This window comes from Podarcis muralis, chromosome 1, assembly GCF_964188315.1.
Source record: "Podarcis muralis chromosome 1, rPodMur119.hap1.1, whole genome shotgun sequence".
Lineage (NCBI taxonomy): Eukaryota > Metazoa > Chordata > Lepidosauria > Squamata > Lacertidae > Podarcis > Podarcis muralis.
This window is the reverse complement of record NC_135655.1, coordinates 128,574,551-128,600,803: the sequence shown is the minus strand read 5'-3', so window position 1 is coordinate 128,600,803 and position 26,253 is coordinate 128,574,551. Positions and strand designations below refer to the sequence as shown.

Here is a 26,253-nt window from a genome sequence, read left to right as displayed (position 1 = left end):
CCTCACATCAGGTTTTCTTATCCGTGGAACATAACACACTCATACATTCTTAGCAGTGAGATTAGTTTCATTACCTTCACAGTAATGAAAAAACAGGCTTGATCTGCTTTAGCTTGAGGAATAGAAAGCCATTAGTAAAATTTCAACAATGAAGCAGCTACTTATGGATGCAGCATCTCATTGCAGAGGCTGTGTTTGCTCTGGCCATTAGGTGACAAGAGAAAGAGAAATACCCTCTGCTGGGAGGGCGTTTCACAGGGCAGGCGCCACTACGGAGAAGACCCTCTGCCTTGCTCCCTGTAACTTCACTTCTTGCAGTGAAGGAACTGCCAGAAGGCCCTTGGCGCTGGACCTCAGTGTCTGGGCTAAACGATGGGAGTGGAGATGCTCCTTCAGGTATACTGGGCAGAGGCCGTTTAGGGCTTTAAAGGTCAGCACCAACACTTTGAATTGTGCTCGGAAACGTGCTGGGAGCCAATGAAGATTTCAGGACCGGTGTTATATGGTCCTACCCAGATAGTTCCCTGCCACTGGCCCAGGTGCTATCTATTTGAGGAATTACTGCAGTGTGCTTTCAAACACGAATCTAGCTTTTCATTCTAAGCTTCTACAGGAATATCAAGTGATATTTTAACGGACTCCTGGGAGGAGATTACTGCAGGGCATGCTTGAATTGCACATAATGCAGGAGTACTTACAGTAAAGCCCATATTAGATACTGGTACAAATTCAGCACTCGAGAAGCAGGTCCTGCCTTCAGTATTGCATTTCCCACCCCAGCTGTTATCCTCCAGTCCAGCCCTTACTCTCCCAGTACTCTTCCTTCTCCATTTACCGGATTTTGTCCCCTTCCAGCTAGGCTTCAGAAGTCTACCTGTGCACTAGGGGATGGCAGCTTGTAGCTATCTAGCTAGCTATGTCACAATGGAAGCAAAAAAACAAACAAAGACCCAAGTTGACAAAGAAAACACTAGTTCAGGGGTCTGCAACCTTTAAGACAAAAAGAGCCACTTGGACCCGTTTCTGAAGAAAAACAACAACCTGGGAGCCGCAAAACCATTGCGACATTTAAAACAAATATAACACTGCATATATTGTTTCTTACCTTAATGTCCGATCTGACAGCTGGCGGGAAGGTGACGTCGGGACGGTGCGTGACTAACGCACTCACTGCCCCCATGCAACGTCACAGCCAGTACAGCGCCCGCCACAGTGGGGAGAGTCGGAGCGCACAATGCGCCTCCTCCCCTCGCTAGTACAGTGGTGCCCCGCAAGACGAATGCCTCGCAAGACGAAAAACTCGCTAGACGAAAGGGTTTTCCGTTTTTTGAGTCGTTCCGCAAGACGAATTTCCCTATGGGCTTGTTTCGCAAGACGAAACGTCTTACGAGTTCTTGAGAGTTTGTTTCCTTTTTCTTAAAGCCGCTAATAGCCGCTAAGCCGCTAATAGCTGCTAAGCCGCTAATAGCCACTAAGCCGCTAATAGCCGTGCTTCACAAGACGAAAAAACCGCAAGACGAAGAGACTCGCGGAACGGATTAATTTCATCTTGCGAGGCACCACTGTATCCGCCCCGGGGCCGTGGCAAAGGTGTAAAAGAGCCACATGCGGCTCCGGAGCCGTGGGTTGCAGACCCCTGCACTAGTTTAACACACACCATAGCATGGTACAGGGAAACTAAAATGTCATATACAGAGAGAAGTACATTTCTCTTATTTAAAAAGCAGCAACGCAATCGACCGTATTTTTCCGTGTAGAAGATGATAGTTTTTGCACACAAAAAATTTAGGCAAAAATTGGGTGTCGTCTTATACATGGATAGTGAATGCGGGGGTGGGACGTACGATGAATGGCAGCAGCAAGCAGGAGATTGGCAGCGGTGACTGGGCAGGTGATTGGTAGCTGCGGCAAGGCCTGCTGGCGATTGGCTGTGGCTGCAGCAACTGGGCAGGCGATTGGAGGCTGTGACGAGGCAGGGAAGGCAATTGGCGGCTGCAGCAAGTGGGCAGGTGGGCTGTTAGTGGCAGTGAATGGGCAGAAAATTGGCAGCTGCGGCAAGGTGTGCTATTGGCAGTGGCTGTGCAAAGCGATCAGAAGTGGAGGGCAGGCGGGTGAGCGATTGGCAGAAGTGACCTCCACCCCCCAAAAAAATCTAAACAACTTAATATCTTAATTTTTGGTTTTAAAAAATAGGGGTCGTCTTATATACATGGGGGCATTTTATACACAGAAAAATATGGTAATCAGGTATGCTGGGAAACACCATGAATGTCCACTGACAGCCTACATGTAGCAATTCAATTATGAGGGTCTTCACTAACCAGACATCTCATTAAGAAATGTCTCAAGGCAGGAAGATTTGCAAGCACATCTCCAATATCTGTTTTCAAGGATGCATATATTCTCAATCAGTTTTATGACAGCTGGCATTACTTGGCAACTCTAGAATCTTAAACAACTAAAAATAGTAATTTTGCTAAATTTAAACACTTGCTGCAGTCAAATGTTTTTCTCCTACATATCACAGACGACTGAAAATTCATGGGATATATCAACTCTTGTAACTGGACATGAATGCGGCGCTGAATCCATACCCTTAAAATAGAGCTGGATTTGACACATGTCAGTAAAACAAAGTGCCAACACGAATTTTTTTTCCGTTCTTCCTTTGGCAGCAATCCCTCAAAGTGTCAATAATTTACCCAAACAGTAAAAGAATTTAAGAACTCCCGATGCCAATGCTGATTTTACTCATTCGTATTATTAAAGAGATTTTAAAGAAAATAAACACATTCAAAAGCATTGCAAGTTTTAAAAACTGGAGGATAGTGGAAAACAAAAAACTAATAAGCCAGCTACTACTACTGATCTACAATTCCTTCCCCCTCTTACTAGTGCTTCAGAGAAGGTAAAGTTAAAGGACCCCTGGACACTTTAGTCCAGTCAAAGGCAACTATGGGGTTGCAGCGCTCATCTCGCTTTCAGGCATTTGTCCACAGACAGCTTGCCGGGTCATGTAGCCAGCAGGACTAAACCGCTTCTGGCGCAAAAGGACACTGTGATGGAAGCCAGAGCACATGGAAACTCCGTTTACCTTCCCGCCGCAGCGGTACCTATTTATCTACTTGCACTGGTGTGCTTTCAAACTGCTAGGTTGGCAGAGCAACGGGACAGAGCAACAGGAGCTCACCCCGTGATGGGGATTCGAACTGCCGATCTTCTGTTCGGCAAGCCCAAGAGGTTCAGTGGTTTAGACCACGGCGCCACCCACGTCCCTGCTGCTTTAGAGAAATACTACTGCCGTCTTTGTATTTCCGATGAGAGGCCCTTCTTTTTTCCATTATGTCCCAGCATATTCCTCCCTGTAACCTGTCATCTTTTGAACAGCAGTGTGCTTAACCATCATCCAAACGTTGGCTCTGTGTATCTTACAAGGGAAAGGCTGTAGCTCAATGGAAGAGGGTCTGGCTTGCAAGCACAAGGTTCAAAGTTCAACCCCCAGCCTCTTCAGGCAGGGTTGGGGAGAGACTCCTGCCTGAAATCTTGGAAAGCTGTTGCCATTCAGTGTAGACAAAACTGAGCCATATGGACCAATGGTCTCACTCAATATATGACAGTTTCCTACGTTCCTATGAATGTTCGCACGTTCCTTTACGGACACTGGCTGTTCATAGCAAAGTTAATCTACTGGGTTCTTTTGCTTCCATTTGTCTCTGAATAAGGTACAGCTGAAGAACGAAGCTTCGCCTAACCAGGATTTTCTAGTCATTTCTTTTCAATTCTTGTTTGATTTGGGTTACAAAAGTATGGAAAATTTCACAAAGATTGTCACAAACTGGCTAAGTGGTTCTCAAAGCTACTAACGTTTGTTCATTTGAGTGCTAGATGGGTTCAACGAAGAGGACTTTATTACCAGTGTTAGACTCGAGGAAAGTAACTAGATCGTTCCATTCCATCCTTCCCTTTCCTCCTCTCTCAATCCAATCCCTCTTCTCTTCCCTATCTGTGTCCCTCCTCTTTTAACCAATTCTTAATAGTTGAAAACAAAATGTTCTTTGGAGCATCTATTCGTTTTACTCATCCTCAATTTTTTCCCCTTGGGAGGCACCTATATAGCATGGCGTACCAACACATAATATACCCATACAGTGGTGCCTCAGGTTACATATGCTTCAGGTTACAGACTCCGCTAACCCAGAAATAGTGCTTCAGGTTAAGAACTTTGCTTCAGGATGAGAACAGAAATCATGCTCCGGCGGTGCGGCAACAGCGGGAGGCCCCATTACCTAAAGTGGTGCTTCAGGTTAAGAACAGTTTCAGGTTAAGAATTAAGTACTTAACCCGAGGTACCACAGATGTGTATGCAGTGAAAATAACAGCTCCAAACCCTGCCAAATTGTACTAAAACTACAATCCTACATTTTGGGGGGCGGGGGGGGGGGGAGATAAGATAAAACTATTCACATGCTCAAAAGTAGAAGCTACTTTTAACAGATGCCGTCCATGCATGTCTAATGCCAGTAAAATGTGCTTTTGGCCTTTCCTACTGCCTAAATTAAAATCTCCTTTATTAAACAAACAAACAAACAAAACTAAGATTGTTCCTCATCCCATAAATTCTCCTTTGTCCGGCCACCGTTAATATATGCTCTGTCTTGTCTCAATCGTCTCTCTCTCCTGAGACTCCTTTTCAATTAAACCCTGTTATTTAATCTAAGAATGCCGACACTCACTGACCACTGCACTTTCTATCTGTGGATTTATGATAATCTAATGCACATCTCCCTTGGCAGAAAGGCTGTCTTAGCTTCTCCTATTGTTCGGTGGCCAAAAAAGAACCTTAAACAAAAACAAAAAACCAACACACACAAAAACTTTAGCTCTCACTGAAGCCAGGAAGGAAACAGCATTTATTTAACATAGCAAGAGACCTTTCACTAACTGTCAGATGTCCTTGACCAGCACACACCATCAGGGCCTCTCCAGTATGTGCTGGCTGCCCCCGTGCCTGGCTGCTCAGTACTGATAAGAGGAACATATTCCCCAGAGTGCCGTTCAGATCTGAGAGCAAGAGGCAATGGACTTAGAAGGGATCATTTTCAAAGGCTTATGAATTTGCATTCTCCACAGTGTTCTTTTCAGGAAAGAATCATGCAAGATTAAAGAGCAATCTCTCGGTGCCACATAACCATTAGCCGACAGAAAATACTTGAAAATAAGGATGTTTCGCAGTTTGTATTTATTCCTTATAATTTCCCCAGTAAGATTTCTTTTAAAAACAGCGAAACTCCAAACGCCCACCAACCAGCCACAAACTCACCGTTTGGACGGTACCCACAAAATGTTGTGCTGACATGTGACAAGGAAATCTTACTAAAGCAATGCTAGCCTCGAGTTAATGTTGATGTTCAGCTCAGAAATACCGTATTTTTCACTCTATAAGACGCACCAAACCACAAGAGATGCACCTAGTTCTTGGAGGAGGAAAACAAGAAAAAAAATATTCTGAATCTCAGAAGCCAGAACAACAAGAGGGATCGCTGTGCAGCGAAAGCAGCAATCCCTCTTGCTGTTCTGGCTTCTGGAACAGCTGAGCAGGCTGCATTCGCTCCATAAGACGCGCACACATTTCCCCTTACTTTTTAGGAGGGAAAAAGTGAGTCTTATAGAGCAAAAAATACGGTAATTGAGTTACCAAATGGTAGCACTCTTTCCCACATATTTATATGCCCGGGATTTAATGCAGGCTTGAAAACAAGTTTTGTAATATCTTGTCTCAAGCTACAGGTTACACCCTCTCTTCGAGCTCGTTTTACCTTAACGGCAAACCAAGAAAAGACAGGATGCGTTGAGAGATGCTTGCTTGCCAAAAGGCCACCCACCCAGTAGCTTTGCAGCTGAACAAGAGGCCCTCACTGGGGCCTCCAACATTGAAGGCTAACACCATGCCCTGGGTTGGACAATCAGCTTAAGCCAGAGTGTTTCAGCTTAATTAAATTGGGCTGTGTCTAGCCAGCCTTTTATGCTACATCAAGCAGTTGAGTTGCTCCCTGTGTCAAGGACTCCCGATATTTACATAACTGCGAGCTGTTTACTTTACATAAAACCAGCATGTTTTAAAGTGAGCACATGCTTAGAAGCATCTAATTTACAAAGGAACATGTGCATTCCAGATGTCGGCTTCCATGGACTTTCTGCAGATGTACACTTGTCCAGGAGTTGAGATCTCTAAAACAGAAAACTCGAGAGACAACACACAACGTACCTGTACGCATAAACATATAGAACGCCTGAATATAACGTGCTATACACATCCTTCTTTTGTTAAAATACGCATCATCGGTTCACAACCTGATCGTGTTACAGCACTGCAAGAACTTTCTACGGTTAAGGTTACAACTATATAATCTTTTTATCCCCAGCCAAGGAAGTTGATGATGTTGTGAAGTGGTGTCCGGGGCCAGCTAACAGACTGGATGAGGGCTAATAAACTGAAATTTAAATCCAGTGAAGGAAGAGATTCTTCTGGCCAGGAGACAGATAAGAGTTTGGGATACGAAACGCTTTACCTTGCATCGGATGGAGTAGCACTCCCTTTGAAGAATCAGTTTTCAAAGTTGGGGAGTGCTTTCAGACTCAGTCTTGTATCTGGTTTCTCAGCTGGCAGCTATAACCAGGAGTTTTGGCCGATGCATGGACAATGCCAAAACCTGATGAGGTTAGACCTGGCCAGGGCCACACATGCCTTAGCTACATCTAGACTGCATGACTGCAGTGAGCCCTACAGATGCTACCTTCTTGAGAAGCTGTGGTTGGTCCAGAATGCAGCAGCGAAAATGCTGATTAGCGCTCGCTTACAGAATCATATGACACCGCTGATGCAAGGACTGCATTGGTTTCCAGCTCATTTCCAGGCAAAATTAAAAGTGTTGGCGATGACCTTTAAAGCCTCAAATGTCCTAGGCCCAGGATACCTTAGAACCGCCTCCTTCTAGGTCTGCTTGCCTACACCATAGGAAACAGCAGGCAGACCCTTCTCTATGTCCATGTCTATGGTAGAGGCTCAGCTTATGAGTTTAGACAAATAACTTCCTTTATGGCTGTACCCAAATTGTGAAACCTTTTGTCCACAGGTGCTCAGTTGCACCTCTCCCCCTGCCTTTTAGGGTATTTATTTGCCTGGCAAAAACCTTTTTATTTAGGTAAGCATTTGTTTTATTGGATAGATAAGGATTTTTTATCCAACGCTTTATTTTTAACTTGGTGCACTTGGAACTGTTTTTGTCATATTGTGTTGTTTTCTTTTAAAAAAAGAAATAAACGTATCGTATTTTATGTTTGATTTTAATTGTTAGCTGCCCTGAATACTGCCTATGCACCAGAAGCCCAGGTTATATAGGGTTTTGTTTTTTTAAATTAAGATTTTGCATCGGGTTTAAGGTACATAAAAGTAAAACAAACAGAACAATAACAACCACCACCAAAACAATCAAGTGTGAGATAATCAAATTTTAAACCAATGACAAGTAGGTTTCGTATCTATGCCAAATATAGTCCATAATGTTCCATGAGTTGTGGGAGAGTTAAGAATGCCCTCATACTTAGTTATATGCTCAATAAATTTATACCATATGACATCAAATTTATCTGCTTCCGGACGATTTATTAGGGCTCAAAGAAAAGGTTATACAGTGGTGCCTCACAAGACGAAAAGAATCCGTTCCGCGATTCTCTTCGTCTAGCGGTTTTTTCATCTTGCGAAGCAACCCCATTAGCGGCTAAGAGGGTTAGCGCTATTAGCGATTTAGCGGCTTAGCGGTTATTAAAGGATTAGCGGCTAAGCTGCTAAAAGGCTATTAGTGGCTTAGCGGCTTTGAAAAAGGGGGGGGGGGGAGCGGAAAAAAATGGCGAGACTCACAAGACGTTTTCGTCTTGCGAAGCAAGCCCATAGGGAAATTCGTCTTGCGAAGCGCATCGCAAACGGAAAACCCTTTCGTCTAGCGGGTTTTCCGTCTTGCGAGGCATTCGTCTTGCGGGGCACCACTGTAATGTTAGGAGCTCTGTGAAGATATCATGGAGAGGATGGTCAGATTCTGAGGAGGGCTGGGAGGAGCCCAGGGAGCTGGAACTGGACAGCACTGGGGAGGGTACTAGTGGGGTGGGAGAGGGGAAATCAGGACCCCAGGAAGTGTATGAGCCTGGAGAGGAGGCTAGGGGTCTAGGGAACAGAGAGCTGGATTCAGGGGAGGAACCAAACAGGTTGGCAGAGCAATGTTCTGCCCCTGTGACACTCGACACCCCTGGTCAGATACCTCCTGCTGTCAATGTGGAACCTCCTTATTCAACCTATTCAACTAAGAGTGAATAGGTTGCTGAGCCAATTCTGACACTGCCTCAGCTGCTAAGGACACAGAGATGCCCTCGTGAACAAACCTTCCAGGCTCAATCCATCGAAGGAGCGTCGGGCCCCAGGACTCCAACTGTATTCCCATGCAAAGGGCTACACCTGCTCCGCTCTTCAAAAGGAAAGCGCAGAGGGAGTGTTTGTTGGATCAATGCTTAGCTTGCGTTTAACCATGGAGCTACACCTCTCAAGGACACTCCTGCCCCTTATAATCTGCACCATGCCTACGTACCAATCTGATTTAGGCATTAAAGGCTTCGGCAGAAACTGGGCTGGGAATCTGAGCTTTGTGTCTGCCGGTGAGGGCCATGCCATATAAAACAATTAATAAAGGGAGAGGGGAATCTTCATATTCCTTCCAGTGACACCTAGAACAAAAAGGAATAATTGAAAGCCATCCTAAATGTAAGGAGGAAGATATATACAAACACGTGTGTAAGAGAGCGAGTGTAAAAGTATAGGTATATATACTGTCATTTCCGAACAAGGGGCAAATCTACCTTTCTAAACTTTTTATTATTTGTCATGTTTGGCTAAGGACCAGACTTCTGCCTTTCTGTGCATGCACATGCAAGCATTTCCATGCGTCCATCTCCAGGTCTCTGGACTCTCATTAAAATAACAAAAAACATATTCCATCGTTATTTTGCACAGGGAGCCCGCACAGCTGCAGCGCAGCACGGGTTAAACAGCAACTGCTTCCAATTAAAGAGGCTTGCTTACTTTGCCAGCATGAAGAAAAATGATCCTTAAGTTAGTTTAGAAAAGTGTGGGCTCATGATCAACCCTTTTGGGGAATGGCGGATGAGAAGAGGTGGCAACAGGCACGGCCAAACCTTTTAATGTTTTCGGAATCAGGTGGAACAGTAGCGCGACTCCGAGAATTCTGTTTACTTTTAAAGCAGTCAGAAAATACAAACCAGATCACTATCAGACAGTTCCCCCACCCTACCCCGCTCCTAATCTTTAAACAGTCTTCAGAGAAGTCAGCGGAGTATTTACTACATAGCTTAAAACCCAAATGTATCTTATAAAATATACTAATCACAAGGCAGCCTGGAGAGTCTGGTAATTAAGCAAATCAAGATAATCCCCCAGTGTTTTGCAACCAGCTCCTTACCCCAGCTGCTACACTGTCAACAGCTGGCATGAATTACTAGTAACATTTGGCTAACTGGATAATAAAGAGGACAGACTGTGTTGGTCCCAACTATACTTTGCTGATCTGCTTCACAAAAGAATCTTCTTAAGATTCTCTTATTCCCTTCTGAAGCAATGACAACCCCTCAAAGAGCAGGCTGGGTTTCACTTCGCTCGCAATGCGAAAACAACGTTAATTAAACAGCTCTTTGATGTTAGTTTACAGAGCTGCACTTAACTAAGCCCCAATATCCTGTAATCCAATCAACAGCCATTATATCCTATACCTTGCCAGGAGCAAGAAGAGTCATAAAACCATATGGCAAATTCAGGCTGCTTTCAGAAACGCCCCCGTCCGAGACTAGAATTGGTATCAGCCTTATGCACACATACTTAAGAACTGTGGGTCACCCAAATTGTTTCAGGGTCAGCGGGAGATGAATTGCTACAGGTGTTTGGCAGATGCCCAGGAAAACTGCAAATGATGACCTTGTGATTGCAATATTTCATATAGTACTCTTAAACAGAAGGCTGACACAAGAATGGAACTCTGGACTGGTGGTGGTTGTTTTCTTCCTGTGGTTCCTGCAACACATTCTCTGGAGCTACAGTATCTACAAAAAGTTGGGACTGCTGTGCTGCAGCCATATGGATGCAGTCTAATAAGGGAAGCCTTTGCCCAAGGGGCCCAAACTGCTGGTTTCCCCTAAATTAGGGCCAAGGGAGTTTTTGTCCACCCTTGTTTTCCCATTGCATGCTACACATGAAATTCTAGGACTCAACCATGACTACAAGAGGCTGCATTGGGGGAAACTTGCACAGTCGGTCATACGCAGATCCTGGTGTGCTGTGCTTAATAGAACATCCTCATAGATCATTTGTGTCCACCATCAGGGGTGGAGGAAGGGGGTGCGGTGGGGTGTGGGCCACCCCGGGTGTCACCACTCAGGGGGGTGACAAAATGCTGGGCGGCATTCACTGTGGGGCCTGCAGCACACCTGTGCTGGTCCCATGGGTTACCCGAGAGGCGAGGTCCAAGTCCGGTCCCTGGTCAAAGATGCAACACAGAGGCAGTCCGTAGTAGCTGAAGCTGGGTGCAGGGCAGGGAGTTGGGTGAAGTCAGGAACAGGCATGCAAGCAGGGAGGCAGGGCGGGTTAGGAGCTCAGGCAGGAAAGCAGGACAGGGTTCGGGCAGGAACTAGCAACCAACAATGTCGCTCCCGCAACTTGGGACTGGGGCTGGCCGGCTTTTATCTGCCCCAAGGCATAAGGCAGCCCCGATCCTCTGGTGACTCACCTCTCCTGGCCTGGAGGTGAGCACTCGTCCTGCGGGAACTTAGTTCCCTCCGCCTCTCTGCCCTGAGCCTCTGCAGCTCAGGAGAGGCTGGAGGGTTACCGGACCCAGAGGCAACCTCAGCTTCCTCTGACGGGGCTGAGAGTGGAGCACCTGCAGGCAATGGGTCCTCCATCACCTCAGGAGCCAGAGCAGACTTAGCTGGTGCCTGCACCTGAGGATCTAGCACAGGTGAAGGCCCCCAGATGTAGGGCGGCTGAGTGGGAGGAGGTAGGCAGACTCCTCGGAGGCCCCACGGATCATCCTGCCCCAGCTCGCCCCACCCTACGGGCGGCTGGCTGCGCCCCTGGGAGCAGGGCACGAGCGCCACCCCAGGTGCCCAATCAGCTTGCTCCACCGCTGTCCACCATAACTATACACCAGACCAAATTGTACTCCAGGAGACAGAAAGTTATTCAACAGAATCCACAAGTGACCTCCTGTAAACTAGGACTTGTCATTGGCTTCTTTTGTAAAGCTTTATATTAGTTCCGGGATAGCCAAGGGAAATAATAATACAATATTTAAGGAAGAAAACCAAGAGTAGCATTGGCAACATTATGATTTTTTCCAGAGGGGAGAAGCTTTAGACAGACTCATTTCAGATGGCACAAGTTTGAAAACACACTCTCAAAATCAAGCAAGCCATTGTTTCTGCCAGTCGACTACTGAACACACAGTGTTATGTAGTTGTGGAGTGACCTACCGAAAAAGTATGCATTAAAATACATATATTATCCTTGCTATGAGGCCTACCCACCTGTGCATCCTTCCCTCTCTCAAGGGAAGCTCTTGAATGGGGAAATTGACAATATGGGACATTATAAATGATGCTAAAAGCCCTGCAATAGCATTCGAGCAAGCAAACGACAAAGGAAAGCTTCACTACCAAAACCCACACAGCTCGGCACACTTACTGCCTGTAGCCTTATCTAGACACAAGTGTTCAGGAAGCAGCGGCAGAAGCTGTGAAAAGATAAGGGGGTCACTTCTCAACAATTCGACCTACGTTAGGGCTTTCCTGTATGCCGGCCAACCAACTGACCAGCCGACCAGCCAACGGTGGGTTCTCATTGCCAAAACAGCCAGCCATCAACGATAAGAGTGCTAAAAGTAAACAAAAGGGGGAAATGTGGGGAAACACAGACTCCGGGTGGTCATTTCTGCATTGCGTGAAGCTAGAAGGTGCAACACTGAGTTAAAATAAAGTTCTTGATGAAACGAAAAGTAAGTTCTTGGAGCCAGAAAACAAAGGCAGTTTTTCTTTTCTTCCAAGAGGAGAAAATTAGACAAAGGCAGGAAGTTCTGTCCTTCCTTTATCCTACTGGATTTTGAGTTAAAAAATAACAAAGTAGACACATCCATCAAGATAACAGGGAGGGGACCAGAGAGGTTACGTTTGTTTCTGTGACAACAGATATATATTCCAGAAAAGTACCTTCTATATATTGAAAGCCCCTCTTTATGCATTTCTTTGGTAAAAAGATATTTTAAAATTAAACAATCCTCTAATTTTGTAGTATCATTCAGCAATATATCGTTGCCAAATTGGTGACTAGGAAACTATTAAATATTTAAGACACTTTTAAAAATCACTTTAAAATGTCTAGAGGCTAAAATACTACTCCAAGATCCTACAAACCCCCTCACCACAATGACCAATGAGAGCATGACATAGGTTACGAAATAAATCCTACCCAATGGTCTAAGCTGTGGTCTAAACCACCTTTTAAATCCATCTCAGCCGAAACAAGGGAACTCACTTTGAAACTTAATTATGGTCCCGGGCCCTAAGGAAGTTAGATTGGCTTCAACCAGAGCCAGGGCCTTTTCAACGGTCTGGTGGAACGCTCTGCCTCATGAGACCAGGGCCCTGCAGGATCTGATTTCTTTCCACAGGGCCTGTAAGACAGAGTTGTTCCGCCTGGCCTTTGGCTTGGAGCCAATTTGATTCCCTCCCGCTCTTTCTTTTTTCTTTTCCTTTCTCCTCCTGCGATGAGGCTACATTTTAATATTTTAATGTTTCAATCTTTTAATGTTGTATTTTAATTTTGTTTTTAAGTTGTAATCATTCAACTTGTTTTTATTATTGCTTGTAAGCTGCTCTGAGCCCGGCCTTGGCTGGGGGGGCGGGGTATAAATAAAAATTATTATTATTATTATTATTATTATTATTATTATTATTATTATTATTATTATATATAGATGGTACCTAACACCATGTCACCTAAATGCTGGAGAGGCTGCACCTCTACAGGCACATACCTCCACATGTGGTGGGAATGCCCCAAAATCCACCCCTTTTAGACATCAGTCCTGCAAAATAACGAAGCCTATACAACACAAGACAATGATCTATCCCCCCAACAGCATAAAAATCAATATGACTAATATAGCACACACCCCTCACACACACAAACAAACTAACCATATTGCAACTAACCAAAAATAACCAACCAAGCTCTGGACCCTCGTATCTCTCACAATGCCAATAAAAATAAATATACAGTCGTACCTTGGTCATCAAATGGCTTAGTTGATGAACAAATCAGCTTCCGAACGCTGCAAACCCGGAAGTAAGTGTTCCGGTTTGCGAATGTTTTTCAGAAACCGAATTTCTGGCGCGACTTCCGCTTGACTGTAGGAAGCTCCTGCAGCCAATTAGAAGCCGCGCCTTGGTTTTCGAACAGTTTTGGGAGTCAAACAGACTCCGGGAATGGATTAAGTTCGAGAACCAAGGTACCACTGTATATATAAAAAAATAAAGGGCGTACCCACGTGACTCACATAAAAACCCCACACAAACACTATCCAACAGAACAAAAGATCATTATCCCCCCCTCCCCAATCTGACTCTGGGTTTCCCCAGAGGAAAGGGGTGGGACAAATGGAGGTGTGGCGAAGCCTGAAGTTAGGCCCATTAATTCCAATGGGTCTACTCTGAGCAAAACTTTGTTGAATACTACCCAGTATGTTGCAGTGGCCAGAATGTGGCATTAGGACAGGGGGAAACCCAGCTTCAAATCTCTTGTCAACTAGGCTGAACTCAGAGCTGTCACTCTCAAAGATGCCAACCTAACTTTGCAGGGTTTGCACTCTCTTGTCCTTGAAGGAAGGGTCAGATAAATGAAATAAATTGTCTGGACTCATTTAATTGAGGAAATTTATATTACTAAAGTACACTGCCATGTATTTTGTCATCACCCCGGACGACAGAGAAACTCGCTATTAACCATCATCATTAGAATGGTAATTTCACAAGGCATAAATGTCTAGCTTTGAAATTGTGCTTCAGATTAATTTCTTTTTTCTTTATGAAGGATAATATAGTTTTAGTCATTCTCTGGGAGACAGCTAATGATTTCCGCCCACCTGCACAATGAAAATCCACTTGTGTAATGGTTTCCTCTCCCCCCCACTCCCTACACACAAAATCTGCTCCCCATCTATATCCCACTAGATTTCACCCTCTGATTTTAGATACAGCTTAATTCATGCATGTATCTTGTTGGTTGTGCTGATTATACCTTTTCTAGTATGTAGTAAGTTAAAATCTAACTGTTACGGGCCTTGTGGCATCAAGTCGTTGACGTCGTAAGAAATACTGACTTCTCAAATTAAGATTTCCCATGCCAGCCGTCTGATTAACCAAAATATTTCTCCTGTGGAATCTGCTATGCAAAGACTATTACCAGTTCTCTGGGCAGAAAACTTTCCTCCTGGCGAGCGATGGTGAGGGAGACGATCTCTCCTTGCTTTGTGCTCCTCAGCATACTGACAAGCTCCTCCTGGGTTCTGCCAGTGATGTCTCTACCATTCACCTAAAAGATGCAGACAGGGGGGAAAAAGAGGAATTAACCAGAAGGTTTTGAAATATATCCTACTGAAACTTTATGAGTGCAGTCTGTCCTATTAACAGTGTTGGATGCAAGCGTTACACCCTCACTGGCTGTTGAATTAATGGATGTCTGGATCTGGCCCAGAACAGAACAGAATATTTTCATCACTACAGCCTCCTAAGTGTGTGTGCATTGCAGAATTCAGTGCACCACTTAGCCTTCACTGGATCAGAACTTGGTTTGTTGATAAATTAACATGCGCCATTAAGGTAAGACAGGGAATATGCAGGAGAAATGATTTTTTAGGAGACAGGGAAAGTGTTTGTAGAATTTGTACTATTAACACGGAAAGGGGTCAAACCATCGAAAAAGGTGTTGAAATTTTGGGAGGTTGGGTAGTTACAATGGAATGGTCTCAGTGGTGGGGTGCACATTTTTGCTCTTATTTATTTATGATTATTACTTTGTCAAAATCAATCAATCAATCAATAAAAAGAATGTATAAAATGCAAATAAGAGAATGAGGGGGGAGGGAAAAAGGGGGAAAAGAACTTGGCTTGTGTGTGTGTGATACACTTGGAAGAGGTCTTACTAAACTCAGGTGGTCATGATGAAGTAACATCAACTACAGGTGTCCCGCTACTTCTGCGGGGTTTATATTCCAGGCCCTCGCATGCATAAGTGAAATTGTGCAATGTGGGAGACCCTCTAAACTTCATTTAGACACCTTCTCTACTGCTCTCTCTTCAACCCATACCAAAAATTATGTATCCTAAATATTTCAAAGCTTTGGGGCAGGCACTATTGCTGCACTATTCTGCGCATGAGCTCTTAGGCAGGGAGACTGAGCAGCGTAAGCAAAGCCTGCCCTCACTGATGTCCTCTTTAGCCTCTGGGGAGAGTCTCCTCGTGAGTCGTGAGGACCCTCCAGCTCTCTCCTGCCCAGTGGCAGAGCAAGCCAATCAGACGCCTGGGGCGGGGCCTGGGGGCGGGGCCAGCTGCCCATGGGGTGGGGCCAGCCGGGGCAGGACATTCCGCGGGGCTTCCGAGGAGTCTACCTGCCTCCCCCCACTCAGCTGCCCTACAGCTGAGGGGGAGGCAGCGGGCGCCCAACCAACCACGTCATTCCCAGGAGAGACGCATGGCTTGGGTGCACTACAAGCCCCACAGTGAGTGCCACCCGGGATTTTGTCACCCCCGAGTGGTGACACCTGGGGCGGACTGCCCCCACTGCACCCCCTTTCTCCGCCCCTGCTCCCTCCATTTCCAGGTTTGAATAATAATAATAATAATAATAATAATAATAATAATAATAATAGTAATAATAATAGTAATAATAATTTATTATTTATACCCCGCCCATCTGGCTGAGTTTCCCCAGCCACTCTGGGCGGCTCCCAATCAAATGTTAAAAACAGTACAGCATTAAATATTAAAAACTTCCCTTAACAGGGCTGCCTTCAGATGTCTTTTAAAGCTAGGATAGCTGCTTATTTCCTTCACATCTGAAGGGAGGGTGCCACCACCGAGAAGGCCCTCTGCCTGGTTCCCTGTAACCTCACTTCTCGCAATGAGGGAACCGCCAGAAGGCCCTCGGCGCTGGATCTCAGTGTCCGGGCTGAACGATAGGGGCGGAGACGCTCCTTCAGGTATACAAATTATTGAATTATTTAACTACACGTATATGTGGTCACGTGCGAGTCGATTGTGCCTAAGTGGGGAGGACACTTGTACCTTATGTGTGCAGTCTTGGTTGGTTGCTTACACTCACATGTACACAAGGGGGCCTTCTGACCAAAATGAAATTGGTCTAACTTAGAAGGTACAACAGGGAACAACAGTTCCCTACCACATAACGAGGGAAACGCATAACAACTCCCCAGAGTTTTGCAAACTGTCTGGCAATTCTCACCAGCGTAGCTTAGACTGGGGTCAGCAAACTTTTTCAGCAGGGGGCTGTCCCTCAGACCTTGTGGGGGGCTGTACTCTATTTTTTTGGGGGGTGGAAATGAACGAATTCCTATGCCCCACAAATAACCCAGAGATGCATTTCAAATAAAAGGACACATTCTACTCATGTAAAAACACTGATTTCCAGACCGTCCTCAGGCCGGATTTAGAAGGCGATTGGGCCTGATCCGGCCCCCGGGCCTTAGTTTGCCTACCCATGGGCTTAGACCGAACAGGATTCTTTGCTAAAGTATCTCAACATCTTTCTTGTAGCTGCTATGAAAATGGCAATGTTAAGGTCAAGGTCTTAGGACTGGCGCTCTAATTTGCTAGCACTTTGTTATTAAAACATGGAGTGAGAGCAAGTTTTACTGGCTTCTGGGAGAAAAGGGCCCCTACATTTTACGTAGTAACTGTCTGGAAGATTTAAAGTGAAGAAATAAAACCAGTAAAGAGCACTTCCAATACAGGCACATAATTCAGGTTCATTAAATTGGTAGCCACACAACTAATTCCATGTACCCAATGAGACTTTTGTGTTCCTTGAACAGCAACCCAGCCCCGACCCCAAGCTGTATGGAAACCTAAATCTCACTAGTCCTCAGGCATCAGATTCCATAACCCTCAAAATAATAATAATAATAATAATAATAATAATAATAATAATAATAATATTTTCTTATATACCCTCCCCTCCCCAGCCATGGCCAGGCTCAGGGCAGCTAACAAGCAAGAATTAATTCTTAATTCTTCTAAATTAAGAATTAGAAGAGAATGTATCAACTGGTGTGCTTTGAGTAAACGAGAAAGTTCCCTTTCACCGCATGTTCTGTTAGTCAACATTAAGAAGTGCCCTAAAATGCACACATCTGGTACCCTATTATCTACGCAGAGTTTACCCATTGAAATTAATGGACCTAAGCTCGTCGCGTCCATTTACTTCAATGGATCTACTCCAAGTATTAATATCAATTGGTTTTTTAAAAAAATGATCCACTGCACTTAAACCCACTAAAAAATAACTTTTTGTGGTGAGCTGCAAATGAACATTTTCCAAACCTCCAGTATTCTGTCTCCCGACTGCAAGCGGCCATCTTTAACTGCTGCGCCACGAGGTAAAATGCTTTTCACAAATATAGGACCCGGACCATGTACTGAGGAGTCTCTGGTAACCACGGTGAAACCAAGTCCTTCAGGGCCTAAAGTGAAGACACACACAAAAATATATCTCACACTACTTTTGCAGCGCCTTAATCAAGTATGAGCACAAATACAGCGGTACCTTGGTTCTCAAACGCCTTAGTACTCAAACAACTTGGAACCCAAACACTGCAAACCTGGAAGAAAGTGTTCCAGTTTGCGAATTTTCTTCAGAAGCTGGACGTGCTCTGTTTTGGGTGATACACTTCCATTTTGAATGCCACAATTCTGTTTTGAGTGTTACACTGAGGTCTGTCTCTTTCTGCTATTTATTTTGCGTTTTTGCGGCTTTTTTGTTTGTTTTTGTGACTGCGTGGAACCCAGTTCAGCTACTGATTGATTGATTGTGTGTCTGCAGTACATTGTTTATTGCTTTCGTTTTATGGATCAGCGGTCTCATTCGATCGTAAAATTCATTTGAAATTTCTGTTTTAGGGATTGTTTTTAAAAGTTTGGAACGGATTCTAGAATACAAAAAAGGGAGGTCTGAGGAAGTCAAGGAAATAAGTAAATGAAAGACAAGGATATGAAAATACTGGTTGTTTTTTTCTCTTTTCTTTTTTAAATGTTTTTGCTTTTTAAATGTTTTTGTTTTTTCTTTTTTAATGTTTTCATGTACTGCCGTTGTTTTTTCTTACTGTATTTTTTTTTAATTTTATTTTTTGAAGTCTTGTAACCTTTTATTGTTCGCTTTTATTTTTCTGTAATTGTTAAACTCTAATAAATATCTTTTTAAAAAAAGTTTGGAACGGATTAATCCCTTTTGCATTACTTTCTACGGGAAAGCGTGCCTTGGTTTGGGAACGCTTTGGTTTTGGAACGGACTTCCGAAACGGATCACCGTATTTTCTGCTCTATTAGACGCACCGGACCATAAGAGGCACCTAGTTTTTAGGGGTGGAAAACAAGAAATAAGAAAGCAACGCAAAGCCTCCTGAACTAAGAGGGAGAGCTTATTGCTCTTCACTCAGGAGGCTTTGCGGGGCTATCCCTGAAGCCAGGAGAGCAAGCAGGATTAGTGAGCACCGATCCCCTCTTGCCCTCGTGGACTTCAGCGAAAACAAGCCTCCTAGCTTTCCCCCCACCTCCCACAAAAGCCAGGGATAGCCGCATGAAGCCTCCGCAGGGCAGCGGGGTGAAGGCTTCCCGCTGCCCTGCAGAGGCTTCACACCGCTAAGGCAGAAGCTAGAACAGCTAGAGGGAGCGCTGTGCAATGCTCTCTCTAGCTGTTTTGGCTTCTGGCTTAGCCTCGCAGCCTGCATTCGCTCCACAAGACGCACACACATTTCCCCTTACTTTTTAAGAGGGGAAAACTGTGTCTTATAGAGCGAAGAATACGGTAAGTTTGAGAACCAAGGTACCACTAGATATGAAAGTCATTTTAAAAAACATCAGGGGGAGGTTTAACAGACCTTTCTTGAGATCTATCCTTATCCTTTTTGCATTCTTCTTGCTGCCGAAACCCATCAGGGGCGATAAGGTAGGTGATGATGGCTTCCTACTAACTCTTGAAAAGCTGGGACTCTTGGCAGGATGCACCCCCGGCTCCAAGTGGTTTGTTCCGGACAAGTCCACTTCCCTTGTCATTGGCTTTGCATAGATGGGAGGTGGAACCTTTGCTCTTGAAACATGTTCCGCGTTATCTGCTGGATATAAAGGTGCGATGGCGGACTTTTCATATTGTTCACGGCTGTGCGGAGGAACCACTTCCAAGACGATAGTCTGGTATTTCATGGCTAGCCGAAAGATATCTTGCGCTCTTGAGAAAACAAAATACAGGAGAAACGTATGAAGATCTGGAAAATGTAAGCCATGCTAAACGCACACGGGGACAACTTGGAAGTTGCTTTGCGGAAAAGGCTTTTAAAGATCCTTTCCAAAGAGTTCCTTTTCGTTCTTGTAAGAAATTGTTGTCACTTTGCAGTTGGCTTTCTTTGACAAAAATCTTTGTTATTTCCCACTTTTACGGCACTTCATTTCCCCCTTCAGTTTACAGAGCTCTAGCCTCATTTTCTGCTCAAAAGTGTGAGATAAGCATTCCTCACTGAGCTAGAAGGACCTATTGTTATCAAGGGAGCACCATAGAGGAACAGGGATTTCCACACAAACCCCAGGACTGTATCCACTGCAACACAATGACTCCCCAAAGTACTACTATGTTTGCAACTTGTGTTTATATATATATATATATATATATATATATATATATATATATATACACACACACACACACACACACACACACACACACACACACACACAGTGGTACCTCAGGTTACATACGCTTCGGGTTACATATGCTTCAGGTTACAGACTCCGCTAACCCAGAAACAGTACCTCGGGTTAAGAATTTTGCTTCAGGATGAGAACAGAAATCGTGCAGTGGCAGCGCAGTGGCAGCAGGAGGCCCCATTGGCTAAAGTGGTGCTTCAGGTTAAGAACAGTTTCAGGTTAAGAACAGACCTCCGGAACGAATTAAGTACTTAACCAGAGGTACCACTGTATACATATATACATATATATACACACACAAACATATACATATACACATACACATATACATACACACACACACACAAAATTAAACATTTTGATGTGAATAAAAATCAGTAGTTCCAAAGAAAGACCTATTTTAGTTTTACACAAAACACATCCTTCACCACAGCAAACGCTTTCCTTTTTGAGTGTGTTGAGAGAGAGAGAGAGTCTTCTTTTTTTGTTCACATGGAATTATTTAAAAAACAAAGTTAAAAATACAAGAAACAAAAAAAGGAGCTCGCAGCAATACACAGATCACTAAGCAAGAGAAAAAGTAGGTTCATCATATTTCTTACGGTAGAATATATATTTCTGGGATGTCACCATCCACCATATTTAATAAATATGTGTTTTATGAATAAATTACTTTACATTTTTACACATGAGCATTATAATTTCAAAAACTACTGCATGAATAATTGAGGGGGGAAAATATTTTAAAGCACTTCTTTAAAAATCTAAAATTCTGGTAAATGCTGTATCCCTAATTATTATAAGACCCGCAAATAATAATAATAATAATAATAATAATAATAATAATAATAATAATAATAGGAGATAAATCAGCAGAAATTCCTTGAACACAAAAAATAATAAAGTAACTGGCTATGCTTAATGAAAAGATCTAACAAATTCTAAAAATTCTATCAGAAATAAATATCTAGCCTACTAAGCTACCTATAGCAAGCATGCTGGCTTGCCCCATTACTGAGGTGCCAGTGCGCACAACATGTTGATGTGTTGTGCACACGCCTCATGGCTTGCACACATGACGTCAGCACGTTGCACGACATGTACACATTGTCATGGAATATTGAGGGGGCCCATTACCCTCATAAAATTTTTTGGGGAGGCCTTCGGTCCCTCCTTGATGGCACCCGATCTATAGGTAACTTACCCAAAAAGGGTTTTCTTAAAAAAAACCAACCCAGATTGATGAAATTATTTATGTTTTATAACTGGGATCAGGTTATGAGTCTCTTAGGTAAAGGTAAAGGGACTCCTGACCATTAGGTCCAGTCATGACCGACTCTGGGGTTGCGGCGCTCATCTCGCTTTATTGGCCAAGGGAGCCGGCGTACAGCTTCCGGGTCATGTGGCCAGCATGACTAAGCCGCTTCTGGCGAACCAGAGCAGCGCATGGAAACGCCGTTTACCTTCCCGCCGGAGCGGTACCTATTTATCTACTTGCACTTTGATGTGCTTTTGAACTGCTAGTTTGGCAGGAGCAGGGACTGAGCAACGGGAGCTCACCCCATCGCGGGGAATCGAACCGCCGACCTTCTGATCGGCAAGTCCTAGGCTCTGTGGTTTAACCCACAGCGCCACCCATGTCCCATATGAGTCTCTTAGTTGGATTATTAAATAGCACTTTCCCAAGTGGCTAATAAAACATTCCACTTACAGTCAGTCTCTACAGCAACAGAAGATCAGATATTCTATCCCCAATGTGACGCTACTAGAATTTTATTTTATTTTATTTTACTTCATAAGCTTCCGAGGCAGAATTGTAGTATTTTAATCATAGCCAACATTGTAAAACTGACTGGATTGATGTGCGCGGCATAAATTCCTCAGGTTAACAGAATAAAACAATTCGGCAAAACTCACTGTGCAAAGGTTTTATCTGCAAGTTCTGTGTCGTTAATTTTCACAATACACTCATTTTCAAGTAAAAGTCCATCCCTCTTAGTTCGGCTGTTCTCCTCAATGCCACGGATATAAAGCCCGAGTATCCTGAAGGTAGGAATGCAAAGTAAGTTATTTGGAGTTAGCTAAATCAGGTATTGAATTTTAAAGTCCCGCTTGCAACTACTACCAGAAGGCATCTCGTTGGCCCCTGGAGGGAATACACACACACACACACACACACACACACACACACCCACACACACCACACCACACTAATGGGGAAGAAACAGGTACATCAGGAAAAGCAGACATTTCCAAATGTCAGTAAATTAGTATAGCTTACCTTTTTCATCATTTACTGCATTTTTCGCTCTATAGGATGCACCCAACCATAGGACGCACCTTGTTTTAGAGGGGGAGAACAAGAACAAAAAAATCTCCCCCTCTCTGCGCAGCGCCCCTTCAGCGAAGCGGCAGGAGTAACGGAGCCCCTTCCATTTCTCCTCCCGCTTCGCTGAAGGGGCGCTGCACAGCTCTCCCTCTCCCACATTGCCTTCACCTTAAGTGATGGCAACCCGAAGCCTCTGGAGCGCAGCGGGTGCGCACCGACCCCACTTGCTCTCCAGGCTTCAGAGAAGGCAACCTGAAGCCTCCGGAGGCTGCGGGACTTCCCGCCACGCTCCGGAGGCTGCGGGTTCCTTTTGCTGAAGCCAGGAGACTCTTGCTCTCTAGGCTTCAGCGACAGGAACCCGAAGCCTCCGGAACGCAGCAGGAGTTCCCACGGCGCTCCAGAGGCTTCAGGTAACTTTCGCTGAAGCCAGGAGAGTCCTGCCCTCCTGTCTTTAGCAAAAGGAACTCGAAGCCTCCGGAGCGCGGAGGGAGCGCTCCCTCTGCGCTTCGGAGGTTTCGCGTTGCTATCGCTGAAGCCAAGGAGCCTGCATTCACTTCGTAGGACGCACACACATTTCCCCTTAATTTTTGGAGGGGAGAAAGTGCGTCCTGTAGAGCGAAAAATACGGTACTTCATTTCAATTCATTTATGAATCACTTTGCATAAAACATCTCATTTGATAATGTTGATTGTTTATTTTTTTAGTGAGACTGTCTGTTAATACTTGTTTATTCTACATTTATACTCCAATTCCGAATATTTAAGGAAATGTTTCAAATGAATTGTTTGCGTTTATTTTTTGAGTAAGAATGTCTGCTATACTTATCTATTCTGCATTTATACTCTGATTCTGAATTCTTTCAAGATAATTTCCAAATGAATTTTTGTGTGGTTATCACCAGGAAGTTCCACTTCAATGCAGTATAAGACATCAAAAGTAAACTTAATCACGGTTTGAATAAAACAAAATAACAGAAGCAAGGATATTTTCAAAACTACATGTTATACAAAGCCTACTGTAACCAACATAATAACCCAATAGTTTTATATGATAGCCTCTGGTCTTAAATACTTATTTGAGATGTGGAATATAGACATGTGGATTGAGTTAAGTGTTTTCTGGCAACATAAACCCATTACTTCCTTGTTTTTATTATGTAGCGTCTCAACATTAACATCATTTTATTGTGTTTTTAAATTTTTAATTTCCTCTCCTTTATTGCGTAACATTTATATAGGTATAAACATATATAATTTAAATTATTTCAATTAAGTGAAAAGACAGAAGTAGGATGCTGATTGTGCACCAATACCTAACTCAAAGAATTTAAAAGTTGACACAAATGCTTAAACAACTATTTTTATCAGTAATATTTGGCGGTGTGTGTGTGTGTGTGTGTGTGTGTGTGTCTTAGTATTAGCATAACGAATTCCCCAACATACTTCTCAGTATTAAAAGTAAGGAGCTCAAAAAACTTTAATGACCTCTCTTGTCCAATTTAAAATCTATTCACAGCCAAATAACCTATACAATTCGCAACTTGTAAATACGCTCAATTTGTTTCAAATACAAATGTTCCGCAAAAATAGTAGTAAATTCAGCTGAACATCACCAAAATCTTTCATTCAAGACAGTTATGCAAACATTCTGCTTGTCTTTCAAAGAAGCAACTTTGCCAAGTCAGGTCTCACGGCATTTGTCAACAAAAATATTAAAGAACAGATAAATTAATCCAGAGTAGGCTTTTTGGAAGGATCGCGGGTGACGCTGGGGTCTAAACCACAGAGCCTAGGGCTTGCCGATGGGAAGGTCGGTGGTTCGAATCCCCGCGACGGGGTGAGCTCCCATTGCTCGGTCCCTGCTCCTGCCAACTTAGCATTTTGAAAGCACAACAGTGCAAGTAGATAAATAGGTACCACTCTGGCGGGAAGGTAAACGGCGTTTCCGTGCGCTGCTCTGGTTTTGCTAGAAGCAGCTCAGTCATGCTGGCCACATGACCCAGAAAAACTGTCTGCGGACAAACGTCGGCTCCCTCGGCCAGTAAATTAGCAAGATGAGCGCCCAATCTTCACCCTCCGATCTGTCCTCAGTGTCCCACCACTAATCAGAGCCTTCCTCCTCGGGGGGTTCCCTTTGGGGGGGTTCACTGGCTGGTGCCCCCCCCATCACTCCTCTTTGTCCAGCCAGTCCTTGACACCATTTGTCATCCACAAGACTGACAACTATACAGGAGTGGTCCCAACAAACTAATAGTAATAGTAGTAATAGCAATCATTTTTATGCCACCCATCTGACTGGGTTGCCCCAGCCATTATGGGCGGCTCCCAAGGTCCTGCTGCGCTCCGGAGGCTTCGGGTTCCTTTTGCTGAAGCCGGGAGAGCAAGACTCTCCTGGCTTCAGCAGAGAGGGAGAGCTGCACAGCGCCCCTTCAGCCAAGCGGGAGGAGAAATGGAAGGGGCTCCATTTCTCCTGCCGCTTCGCTGAAGGGGCGCTGAGCAGAGAGGAGGAGATTTTTTTTCCTTGTTCCCCCCTCTAAAACAAGGTGCGTCCTATGGTCGGGTGCATCCTATAGAACAAAAAATACAGTAGTTGGCATTTGCAAAACAGCTTCAAAACTTACGTTTCAAACTCTAGATTCAAGCTACCCGTGATGAGCGCTAGTACTAATTCAACATGACGGCTAATGCTGTCAAAGGGAGGGAATTTACACAAGAGGGAAAGGAAGCATGCAAGACCATGGTTAAGGGATTAGGAAATGTTGTTTCATAACAGACCAAATACATCATGAAAACCATACCCTGGAGTAAAAATGTTGATAAGTCTTAAACTGAGGTGCAAAGGTTTGAATCTCTTAGTTTAACGCATGTGCTCAACAGCTGACCACCATATTAAAATGATCAAAAATAGGATAATCAAGAAGAAGAAAAACGTATGGTATTTTCTTTGTATGACAAAATGTTCTGCAAGGGGGAACATAATTTAATTTAGATGCCGTCAAGCTGGTTTCTATTTAAGGAGTAAGGAGTGCAGATATGAGAGACAGGTGGAATCCTGTTCCGGGCACCACAATGTAAGAAGGATGTTGACAAGCTGGAATGTGTGGCGAGGAAGGCAACCAAGATGACCAAGGGTCTGAAAACCAAGCCTTATGAGGAACAGTTGAGGGAACTGTATATGTTTAGTCTGGTAAAGAGGAAGCGGAGAGGAGATATGACAGCCATCTTCAAATACCTAAAGGGCTGTCAAACAGAGGATGGAGAAAGCTTGCTTCCTCCAGCTCCTGAGGAGGGTAGAACCCAAACTAATGGGTTCATGTTCCAAGTAAGGAGATTCCTAGTAAATACCCAGAAGAACTTTCTGACAGTAAGAATCATAGAATCATAGAGTTGGAATAAGGGCCATCGAGTCCAACCCCCTGCCAAGCAGGAAACACCATCAGAGCACTCCTGACATATGGTTGTCAAGCCTCTGCTTAAAGACCTCCAAAGAAGGAGACTCCACCACACTCCTTGGCAGCAAATTCCACTGTCGAACAGCTCTTGTTGTGGTTGTGGACTCTCCTTCCTTGGAGGTTTTTAAGCAGAGGTGGATGGCTTAAATCCACATACATGGTGGATCTGTCAGGTACCATATTTTTCACTCTATAAGACGCACCAGACCACAAGACACACCTAGTTTTTGGAGAAGGAAAACAAGAAAAAAAAAATTCTGAATCTCAGAAGCCAGAACAGCAAGAGGGATCGCTGCGCAGTATAAGCAGCGATTGCTCTTGCTGTTCTGGCTTCTGGGATAGCTGCGCAGCCTGCATTCGCCCCATAAGACGCA

At 44.2% G+C, this 26,253-nt stretch overlaps 1 protein-coding gene across 2 annotated transcripts in view; it reads right to left on the bottom strand.

Moving 5' to 3' along the window:
* Window positions 1-26,253, bottom strand: part of PARD3B (par-3 family cell polarity regulator beta) — a 582,805-nt gene that overhangs the window by 376,923 nt on the left and 179,629 nt on the right. For both annotated transcript variants that reach the window (XM_077918269.1, XM_077918271.1), the window contains exons 7-10: window positions 22,016-22,141; window positions 19,279-19,625; window positions 17,726-17,865; window positions 14,570-14,698 (exon numbers count right to left, since the gene is read on the bottom strand). In XM_077918269.1, the coding sequence (XP_077774395.1) occupies window positions 14,570-14,698; window positions 17,726-17,865; window positions 19,279-19,625; window positions 22,016-22,141 (742 nt within the window). The remainder of the gene's footprint in view (window positions 1-14,569; window positions 14,699-17,725; window positions 17,866-19,278; window positions 19,626-22,015; window positions 22,142-26,253) is intronic.